General features: G+C 38.5%; 1 protein-coding gene across 3 annotated transcripts; it reads right to left on the bottom strand.

The window, feature by feature from the left end:
- Positions 1-373: 373 nt before the first annotated feature.
- aldh18a1 (aldehyde dehydrogenase 18 family, member A1) lies at positions 374-10,375 on the bottom strand. Of its 3 annotated transcripts, none has more exons than XM_059532494.1 (18): positions 10,269-10,375; positions 9,575-9,684; positions 8,409-8,629; positions 8,138-8,287; positions 7,477-7,581; positions 7,239-7,397; positions 6,681-6,771; positions 4,733-4,857; positions 4,489-4,633; positions 4,309-4,382; positions 4,051-4,150; positions 3,695-3,915; positions 3,325-3,462; positions 2,912-3,107; positions 2,667-2,788; positions 1,971-2,157; positions 1,606-1,701; positions 374-1,516 (listed from the first exon to the last, which is right to left on the bottom strand). In XM_059532494.1, exons 2-18 carry the CDS (start codon positions 9,663-9,665, stop codon positions 1,320-1,322), a joined length of 2,418 nt encoding a protein of 805 aa, XP_059388477.1. In that variant the 5' UTR covers positions 9,666-9,684; positions 10,269-10,375; the 3' UTR covers positions 374-1,319. The 3 variants fall into 3 exon arrangements, with proteins under 3 accessions (XP_059388477.1, XP_059388478.1, XP_059388479.1); XM_059532495.1 differs by having other exon boundaries at positions 7,245-7,397; XM_059532496.1 differs by having other exon boundaries at positions 8,409-8,560.
- Positions 10,376-10,905: the final 530 nt, after the last annotated feature.

Raw genomic sequence — 10,905 nt, 5'->3', positions numbered from 1 at the left:
AGCGTAAACCGCACATTTTGGAGAATAAAAAGAAGTTGTGAGTCAAAAGGCACTGGCACTTTCATGGCAAGCCTCAGTCTTCTCGCAGTCTCTTCTTTCCTAATAGCAACATAATTAATCCTCTGTAGTATTGTTTTCACTCTTCCGTGTCCCACTTAGTGCTTGGCAAGTCTCTATCTCCCTACAGAACAGCCTCTTGATGTTTTCCACACTGAACTGTACTTAATAAAGATATTTAATCAAGTTCAAAATGGCCCCAATACTTGTCGGTTTCCTCCCTAAATCCTTCTCCAAACATCTTTTCAGGTACAAATTCAACTTTTAGGTCTTTGTCAGAGGCATCGGATATACCCAGAAGGATTTCAAAAGTACAAAAAAAAAGAAAGAAATTTATTCTACATACAAAAAATGTGAACATTTTCAGAATACCTTTCATACTATTAAGCATCACTATTTTGTTGAGCACTACAGCACTTTAAAGTACAGATAACAAGGTATTTTTGAAGCAGTTCAGGACAAAAGCTACAAAGAATTTTACAGCAGCAGCACAGAAATGTATACAGGTCTGCACATTATTCATGATTAAAAAAGCAGTGAGCATAAATTTAAAAAATGCAAAATGAGGGAGGTAATGCACAGGAAAATAGTTTTACGGTTTTCTTTTCAATAATAAAAAAACCCATACAGACAGAGCAGCATGAAAATACTAGTTTTCCTTTTCAATTAATTGGTTTTCTTATTTTGGACTGTATATGACTAGCACTATGTCAAATGAAAAAAAATAATAATAATTTACCCATTAAAGCTTAAGTTGTTATGTGTACACAAATTATTTTTAATGCTCAAAACAGTGCTCAGAAATGTTCATTTCAGAATCCCTATTGCATTTTCCACACATTAAATATGACAAATATATAACATGGGCAGTTCGGGGAGGCCTCTTTTTTTTACCGGAGTGAAGCGGTCATTATTTTTTACCACATTTTTCTACTCAAAATAACATAATACAATGCACAAATGACAAAAACAATAAGATGGACCACGGCTTTAAGCAAAATTCCTTGACGTCTCTGTAGTTATACAGCAAGCTCAACAGGTTTTTTCGGAGAACAAGACACACTTGACTAAAATATGTGCATTTGGAAAAATTTAAATGTATGAGCTCACTGAACAGCTCTCGATCCACAGATGATTTCCCATGTATTCATACTTACTCCAAACACACTGCCTGATGGGAGTTTTGAAACAGGTTTAAAGTGAGTGAGCTTTTACTTCAGATGTTTTTGATTCTTGATTGTAGATGCTTTTATTTCATGACTCTAGCTGGTGGTCCTTCGTCCAGGAAGAACCTGTGCCACCGGAAGATTCTCGTGCAGATACGTCATGCTGCCATGCTCAGAGAAATCTGCAGCTGTGTGGCCCTCGCCCCGTAAAACCCATTTGGTAGTGAGAAGCCCGTCTAACCCCACAGGCCCACGGGCATGAATACGGGCCGTGCTGATGCCAACCTCCGCACCTACAAAGCACCACAGGGTCATTATGAGATTAAAAGGGAAAAATTTAAATAAGTTCATGGGGAAAAAAAAAGAAGAAAAAGACACCTACCGAGACCAAACCGATATCCGTCAGCGAACCGTGAGCTGGCGTTCCAAAAGACACAGGCACTATCTAATTGCTGAAGAAACTGCTCTGCTGTGTCCTCTACACAGATTATGTTAAAGATGAATGAATTAATGAAAAAAAAAAAAAAAAAAATCAATGTTTGAAAGCAATATCAATCTTCCCACTAAATGGCACTACACAACTGCTTTTTTTGTGTTCAAAGTAGCATTTAAAGGTAAAGCGTGTCTTTTATTTTATTTTATTACAGCACCTAAATACTTCAACAATAACACAGCTTGCAACTAATGTTAACACAAATTGCCTAGATTTATGATACACGATTATCCACCACTATAGGGCAGTCTTACCATTTTCAGTGACAATAACATCAGTGTGGGAACTGCCATATTTATGAATGTGATCAACAGCCTCCTGCATACTGTCCACAACCTCGATACAGCACTCCAGATCCCCGTACTCAGTGCGCAGAGACTTCACCTCTGACGGACTAAAGGTCAGATAAGATGCAAACTTGGGGCCAGCATGGATCTTCACCTACAAAGGTCAAATCACCAATAATTACAAACACAGAGTATTATTTTAAAATATACAGAAGTATATGAGGGGGAAAAAAAAAATGATATTTTCTTGAGCATCAAAATAGCATAAGCTCTGAAGATTCATGTGACACTGAAGACTGGAGTGATGGCTACTGAAACATGAATTTTATCAAGTTTAATTAATTTCAAATTTTAAAATATATCAAAATAGGAAAGTTACTTTAAAACCACATTTGTACTGTTTTACTTTATTTTTGTTTAAATAGATACAGCCTTGGTGAGAAAGAGACTTCTTTCAAAAACATTTTTTTATAATCTTCAACCCCAAACTTTTGAAGTAATGGTATGCATTTGCATTTTATTTTACCCTGAGGCAGAAAGCAGTTTCAATAGAAACACTATATTATTATTTTTTCTAGACCAAAGACAGATTTGGTTACAGTCCTCAGAGTGTAAGCCTAATTAAGTATGAATGACACACTGTGAATATATATGCGGTCTTACATGTTCGGTCCTCAGCATGTCGATTATCTGATCAAACAATGGGGTCCTGAGAAGTTCTCGATGCACCAGCAGGGTTTCCATGGCATTACAAGCAGCAGGGTAGTCGCATTTGGAGTCTCGGACTAGAGAGATAAAACATAACCAGTGTAATTTAAACCATTATAAAGCACAATGGTTGTTCATGGAGCGCACCTATGTGGAAATAAAAAATATCTACATTCAGAAATCTTCACTAGCAGTCTTACTGATCTTGATGGCTTTGTCAACACTGGCCTCATGGTCCACATATACATGGCAGATCCCCTCACTATGGCCAAGAACAGGGATGCCCTTCGCCGCACGCTGAATATCTCTGACTAGCTGAGAGGAGCCACGAGGAATGATCAAATCAATCATCTTCTCCAGACGGCACAGATCCTCCACCTCTTCACGCGTGCTCACCTGCCACATATCACATCGGTTAGGTGACTACATATACACACATGCACAACCAAACAAAAGTTTTTTTTTTTTTTTTTTTTAGTTATTAATTTCATGCAGCAAAGATGCATTAAATTTATCAATGAAGACTTACAAATTAAATTGTAATAATACTTCACAATATTGCTATATTTACCTGGAGTTCTGATCAAATAAATTTCTGGTAAACTTTATTTACCAGCTGGATGGCATCTTTGACTCCATGGATGGACAGAGCCTCCTGGGCAAGTTCATGCAGGATGCGATTCGTGTTGGCCGCCTCTTTGCCACCTTTCAACAAAAGTGCATTTCCACTGGCAATGGCTAAAGCAGAAACCTGTTGGGATTAAAAAAAAAAAAAGTAAACAATGTAGACATTTAGCAGATGTTTACACAAAGTGACTTAAAGTACACAGACACATTAGAATCTACAACCTTTCCGTTTACAGCCCAGATCATTAACCACCACCCACTGGCCCAAACATAAAAATGCTCACATACAGGAAAACTAAAACAATGAGCCAAAAGTTACACTATTTATGTAGATGCATGCATTTTGTGCACCTGACCTGAGGAAGGCAGTCTGGTCGTGACTCAAAGATGACCAGCAGTACTCCTATGGGGACAGTGATCTGCTCCAGCTCCAGGTTGTTTGCCACACGAGTCCTGCGCAGAACCCTGCCAACGCTGTCCTGAGAGGACACTGCTATCTGACGCAGGCCAATGGATAGACTGTTCAGTTTAGATGATGATAAACTGAGTCGCTTCAGCATGGCCGGAGACAGATGACCTGTAACATAACAGATTGAGATCGAGTGCGCCAAAAAAATAAAAACAATAACTCCTTTGTGATACACTGTTTCAGTGGGGGGGAAAATGGTCTGGTTTGCACATGGTCTGGAGAGTTGCAATTAATTCCTGATACCTGTGCTGACAGCATGCTCCATGTCCTTTTTGTTGGCAGATAAGATTTCGTCTTTCCTCTCAGTAAGGAGATCAGCAAATGCACAGATGATGTCACTTCTCTGTGGACAAACAGATTGATATGACACAGACGCTGTCTAAACATGTTAAGATGAAAATAACCCAGAATATTCCTTTTTCTAAATATAATGATTCTACTGTTTCTGTGCAGATGATTCCAGATAGTCATTTAAAATAGTGGTTTAAAAGTTGAGCTAACCTGCTCTGGTTCAAGGGAAGCAAGAGTCCTCCCAGCAGAGCGAGCCATTTCTGTCTGCTGCTCGACCGTGGGACCTGTGGATGAAGAAAAGTGGCATCTGAGGTCTTTCAACAAACAGAGATAAATGAATCACATTAGAAGAAAAATAAAACTGAATCAGTAGAACATGTGGTAACTCACCAGCTGGCTTGACCTCTGAGAAGAAGGTTCCTACTTTCTTGCCCTCAACAATGTCAGTGATCACATGACCTGTGACTTTGGGGTGTGTGCCGTTAGCAATGACAACGGACGTCCCACCTTGGAGAGCCCATAGAGCAGCTTTAACCTAAAGTTTATTAAACACAGACTGTCAGTTTTAGTTAAAGATCCTAACAAAAGCTATATAGTGCGAGTGAATATCTCAGATAATTTTTCTGTAATCAACCTTAGCTTCCATTCCTCCAATGCCAACCCTGGACTTTGTGCCATAGGTTATGGAATGTTGGTCCCCAGGGTAAAATGTGTCCAGGAGCTTGGCATCGTCTGACCCTGGTGGGCTGTCGTAAAGGCCTGTAAAGTGTGAGAAAGGTAAGTAAAATGGCTTGAGTATACAACCCGAATTCCGGAAAAGTTGGGACGTTTTTTAAATTTTAATAAAATGAAAACTAAAGGAATTTCAAATCACATGAGCCAATATTTTATTCACAATAGAACATAGATAACGTAGCAAATGTTTAAACTGAGAAATTTTACACTTTTATCCACTTAATTAGCTCATTTAAAATTTAATGCCTGCTACAGGTCTCAAAAAAGTTGGCACGGGGGCAACAAATGGCTAAAAAAGCAAGCAGTTTTGAAAAGATTCAGCTGGTAGAACATCTAGTGATTAATTAAGTTAATTGATATCAGGTCTGTAACATGATTAGCTATAAAAGCTTTGTCTTAGAGAAGCAGAGTATCTCAGAAGTAAAGATGGGCAGAGGCTCTCCAATCTGTGAAAGACTGCGTAAAAAAATTGTGGAAAACTTCAAAAACAATGTTCCTCAACGTCAAATTGCAAAGGCTTTGCAAATCTCATCATCTACAGTGCATAACATCATCAAAAGATTCAGAGAAACTGGAGAAATCTCTGTGCGTAAGGGACAAGGCCGGAGACCTTTATTGGATGCCCGTGGTCTTCGGGCTCTCAGACGACACTGCATCACTCATCGGCATGATTGTGTCAATGACATTACTAAATGGGCCCAGGAATACTTTCAGAAACCACTGTCGGTAAACACAATCCGCCGTGCCATCAGCAGATGCCAACTAAAGCTCTATCATGCAAAAAGGAAGCCATATGTGAACATGGTCCAGAAGCGCCGTCGTGTCCTGTGGGCCAAGGCTCATTTAAAATGGACTATTTCAAAGTGGAATAGTGTTTTATGGTCAGACGAGTCCAAATTTGACATTCATGTTGGAAATCACGGACGCCGTGTCCTCCGGGCTAAAGAGGAGGGAGACCTTCCAGCATGTTATCAGCGTTCAGTTCAAAAGCCAGCATCTCTGATGGTATGGGGGTGCATAAGTGCATACGGTATGGGCAGCTTGCATGTTTTGGAAGGCTCTGTGAATGCTGAAAGGTATATAAAGGTTTTAGAGCAACATATGCTTCCCTCCAAACAACGTCTATTTCAGGGAAGGCCTTGTTTATTTCAGCAGGACAAAGCAAAACCACATACTGCAGCTATAACAACAGCATGGCTTCGTTGTAGAAGAGTCCGGGTGCTAACCTGGCCTGCCTGCAGTCCAGATCTTTCACCTATAGAGAACATTTGGCGCATTATTAAACGAAAAATACGTCAAAGACGACCACGAACTCTTCAGCAGCTGGAAATCTATATAAGGCAAGAATGGGACCAAATTCCAACAGCAAAACTCCAGCAACTCATAGCCTCAATGCCCAGACGTCTTCAAACTGTTTTGAAAAGAAAAGGAGATGCTACACCATGGTAAACATGCCCCGTCCCAACTATTTTGAGACCTGTAGCAGAAATCAAAATTGAAATGAGCTCATTTTGTGCATAAAATTGTAAACTTTCTCAGTTTAAACATTTGCTATGTTATCTATGTTCTATTGTGAATAAAATATTGGCTCATGTGATTTGAAAGTCTTTTAGTTTTCATTTTATTAAAATTTAAAAAACGTCCCAACTTTTCCGGAATTCGGGTTGTAATTATTATTTTACTCAAATATTAAAAGCATGTCACTATTTACTATGGAAAGCTTTAGACTGCATCAAAAAGAGTGACAATCAGTCTTTAAACTTTTCCTGTAGTTGTTTTTAATATACATTTAGTAACTTATGGTACTTATGTATTCACTGATTGATATTAAAACTGAAATCTCTCACCTTCTACATCAGAGAGAGCGATGAGAAGATCTGCCCTCATCTCCACGGCAAGCCGCGCTGCAAGACTATCGTTATCCTTGATACTGATAACCTGCAGTATGAAAAAGAGAAAAGAGTCTCAAAAATTACTCAAATGAGAGAAATCGGCCCTTGTCTTTTAAAACCCACAAAGGCAGATATCAGCCCTATATTTTATGCTCCCATGAGCATTTATCTCTTAACTATGGCATTAAAATGGGTGTGATGAATGACTGTCTAGTCCATGAAAAGGCAGAATTCCACATGAAACCACATTTGAAGCCACAGCGAGTGCAAAACAGAGCAAGCATAAATGAGCCCAGAAAGTAAGCGACAGAATGTTAATTTCTTTCCAGTTTCTACAGGAATGGAAAAAACCCTCAGGCTGCAACAGTGCAGGAGACAAAGATCAAGCCTCTGGATTGCTCTGACTCCCAGCATGCATCTGTAAAGGCCCCTCCCAGCATGCAGTTCCAAAAGGAAGAGGAAGGGTGGCAAGGCTGCTGGGCAGACTCTCTCTCTCTCTCTCCCAATACCCACATTTACCCCCTGTAGGTCACTGTTGGGTTCTGGGGGAGGCACCACAGCGTCGTTGGTGTTGATGATCGGCACGATGTTCATACGCAGCAGCTCATGCAGAGTGCTGTTTAAGTTCCGTCTTTTCTGGTCGTCGTGGAAGTCCAGGTTTGTTACAAGGATCTGAAGCAACAAAAAAAGAAAATATGAATAAGAGTGCATCTTGTAGCTTCAGCATGCATATGTTAGTGTCTGTGTGTACCTGGGCAGTACAGGTGCTGTATTGAGTGAACATAGCCTCATACAGAGCCATAAGTCCACTTTGTCCCGCAGCGGCACACGCTCTCGCCTCTAGAACTGGTAATGACTGACAAAGAAAACACATCCAACATAAGCTTCTTAATATTTTTTCAAGTTAAAAGATTGGTTTACTCTGCTGAAAAATGCTTGGTTGCTGCACAGGAACCAATAAGGATTGTTTCTCATATTTGATGTGCTCCATGTATGTGCTTTGATCAATGTTTATATGTGAATTAAAGCCTACATTAAATCTGTTCATAAAAAGTGATTGATAAACAGAGGTGTGATGTGCATTCTTTTTGGCTCATTAAAAATTAATCTTTCTGCCACATTCTGGATTAATTGTAAAGGTTTGATAGAACTGGCTTATTGGGAGATATAGAGTGACAACTTATATTTATATACATTTTATGTAAATAGGCTGTTATACCGATATAACGATAATGCTGAACCGTTCCATATATATATATATATATATATACACACACACACGTATATATACACGACACAAGGGAGAGTAACTGATGACAATTGTAATTTTTTAATTACTATCCCTTTAATGTAATATTATCCTTTTTTATTTTTGAACCAAAAATACTGTTAACAAATGTATATGTCCTCACCATATCTTTGAGCTGATTCTGGCCTGAGTGAAGTGCTTGTCTGACACTCTGTGAGAGAAGAATTTCGTGCCTCAGCCTTTGTTTTCCGAATGCTACAGCACCACTGGTCACAATCATCATCTCTCTGCCCTGATTCTGAAGCATGGCCACCTTAATCAATCAAAATGCATAAATAAAGAGTTATAATGTGCCATTTTTTTTTTAAAGCATCACGATTTGTTAGTATAACTTTTTATTTAAGTGCAAATCGTTAAGCTTTTATCATCTTTACCTGTTCTACAATTGAAGCGAGTCGGCCCAAAGCGAGGCCGCACTCGTCGCCGCGGGTTACAACAGCACTCCCCAACTTGACGAGGATTCTCTTGGCCTGGCGCAGATCACTGCGGTGGGCAAATGACTTACCATGCGCCCGTGCCAACGGCACTGTAAAAAAAGGCACGTTACTCCACTGACGCACAGCATGGAGTGTGAGAAATGTGGAGGAAGAGGGATCTGCATGGAGAGAGAGCCGGGAAAGCACCCAATGAGGAGCATGCCATGCAGGAAAGCCAGTGAGTGATGGACAAATGGACCGTGTTAGTGTGCACTGACTGTATCACAGATGAATAGGATAATGAGGAGAGGATGGATATGAAGGGAAATGGTAAAAGACAAGCAGAGAAAACAGGAAGTATGAAGAGCATGTCCATAATGTAACAAATGGCACTGAATAATATAAAAGTACATTAATTAGCTCTGTGACAAATTGCTTCCATTGATCGCTTATACAGTCAGAATCTTTGAATATGCATAAATGTAAACAAATGAACCCTATGCTACTCCCCACAAAATTCATCAATGCATGTTCTTACAATCTATAATGGAATAACTTGATTTAAAGAAAATATATATATATTTTTTTTAATTTATATTGATTATATTTACTTATGAAATAGCACTGGTCTTATTATACAAAATTCATCAATAACTAATGTCAATGCAGACAAAATTTGATCTGTAAAGCAAACAGATTAAGTGAACAGAAATCTGGGACAGGCCATTTACAAAGCTGTGAGCTTACGAAGTTCAGCGCCCACCAAAACCTTGCCACATTCTTTATGAAAGAAAATAACACAGTAAAAGGTGCCACATCAGCAAAGTCAGACAGCACAGCCAAACGCTGACAGGACAGAACTCAAAGAGGAGCACCGACCCAGTGAATGAGAGAGACACGAGAGAGACAGACATGCTGTGAATTAAGAGGAAACATCATGAATGGAAACAACTTATTGCATCTCCATATTTAAAGCTCTGATTTTAATAAGAATATACTGAACAGTATCCACTCTGATATAGATCAGTTTCACAATCCATAAACTTTTCTTTATAGTACCCTGCATATTTTTCTTTTTTTCACAAGGTATGTGATACAACTTACTGAAAAACATAAAAACGTACTTTTGCCTTGTGAAGCAGCTCTTTTGAATGTTTGCAGAGCATTTGGTCTCGCTAACAGCTGAGAACAGGAGAAAATCTTCTGGAGATACATGGTGACCTGATTTGAATAACTGAAATATAAAGCATATATTTATATCAGAATGCAGTTGATCAAATCAATGTAGTTAGATCTTTCAGGCTAGTTCCCGACATAAATAAATTATTTAAGATATTATGTGAGATCATACATGATAATAGTTTATTTAGCTTGGTGTAAATGTAAACAAAAGCTAAATCTACATCCAACTGAGCTCACGTTACATTCAGTTCAGCAAGTCTCATCACTGTGCAAAACGTATAAGAAAACAATAGTTGCCAGATTTGGATGTTTTTGTTACATGAATCCATTTAATAATGAGTAGGCATTATTTATATTGTATACGATTTAAATGCATGCTGTGCGTAAATATATATTTAGCAATAGGCTACTAAAAACAGTTTTCATGAAAACCAACACTTACCACAGCACCATAACAAACGAACTAACAAATCAATACTAACAGCCATTAAAGATAAAAAAAAGAATACTTTTTCTCTGTAAACTTTCTTTAGAAACACGTTGGCTGATGCAAGGAAGATTAAATTGGCCTAGCGTGACATTTCTAATGCAAAACAAATGAGTAAAGCGGTATCGTGTAAATGTCATTTTACATACCTTAATCTAAAAAATTAATGTGATTTTATTAAGCTCAAGTTTACTGCCGCCGCTGCTCTTCAGTGCCACATCAACTCCAGGTAGCTGCTCTCATGGATTCAGCCATGGCCATGTTGACGTTCATTCACGTAGTTACGCAACGTGCGCACGCACTGATGGTTGTTTTATAGGTCGTTTGAATCTCAGCCTCCAGCACTAGAGGGCGGTGTGTTACCTGTGACAGATCATCTGCATTCCAAGAACAGAACATATAGACAATAGTCCATTCTTAATGCTTATGTTTTGCATAGTTTTCTTTGGTCTGTGTAAAGGCCATTGTAAAACTCATTACTCTAAATATAATACTGTTTAGAGCACCGGGTAGCCAATCTAATAGAATGTTTTGTTGTTTGTTTTCTTGTTCATTTAAACTGATTATTAGGCCTAGTTATTTTTTGTTATCTCTGTAATGCAATTAACAGCTCTTAAATTTATTAAATAATACATTTGTAGACTTTCATATTTATGCTGTGGTCATGCTTTGGCACTTAAACTTTATTAGCCTATAGCTTAATTGTTTATATAGCCTACATAACAGCAAGAAAATGAACCAAGTTATTGAGAGTTAGGTTATCTTACATATAATTTTGGATTTTCT

This window comes from Carassius carassius, chromosome 40 (assembly GCF_963082965.1).
Source record: "Carassius carassius chromosome 40, fCarCar2.1, whole genome shotgun sequence".
NCBI classification, from domain to species: Eukaryota; Metazoa; Chordata; class Actinopteri; order Cypriniformes; family Cyprinidae; genus Carassius; species Carassius carassius.
Note: the sequence above shows the minus strand (reverse complement) of the source record. Positions and strands in the feature narration are given on the sequence as shown.

Coding starts and splice junctions, on each gene's coding strand:
- aldh18a1 (XM_059532494.1), bottom strand. CDS start 9,665: ATGTATCTCCAGAAGATTTTCTCCTGTTCTCAGCTGTTAGCGAGACCA. Junction 7,582..8,137: donor AGAATCAGCTCAAAGATATG/GTGAGGACATAT, acceptor TTTCTTTGTCAG/TCATTACCAGTTCTAGAGGC. Junction 1,702..1,970: donor TGTTATTGTCACTGAAAATG/GTAAGACTGCCC, acceptor TAATCTGTGTAG/AGGACACAGCAGAGCAGTTT.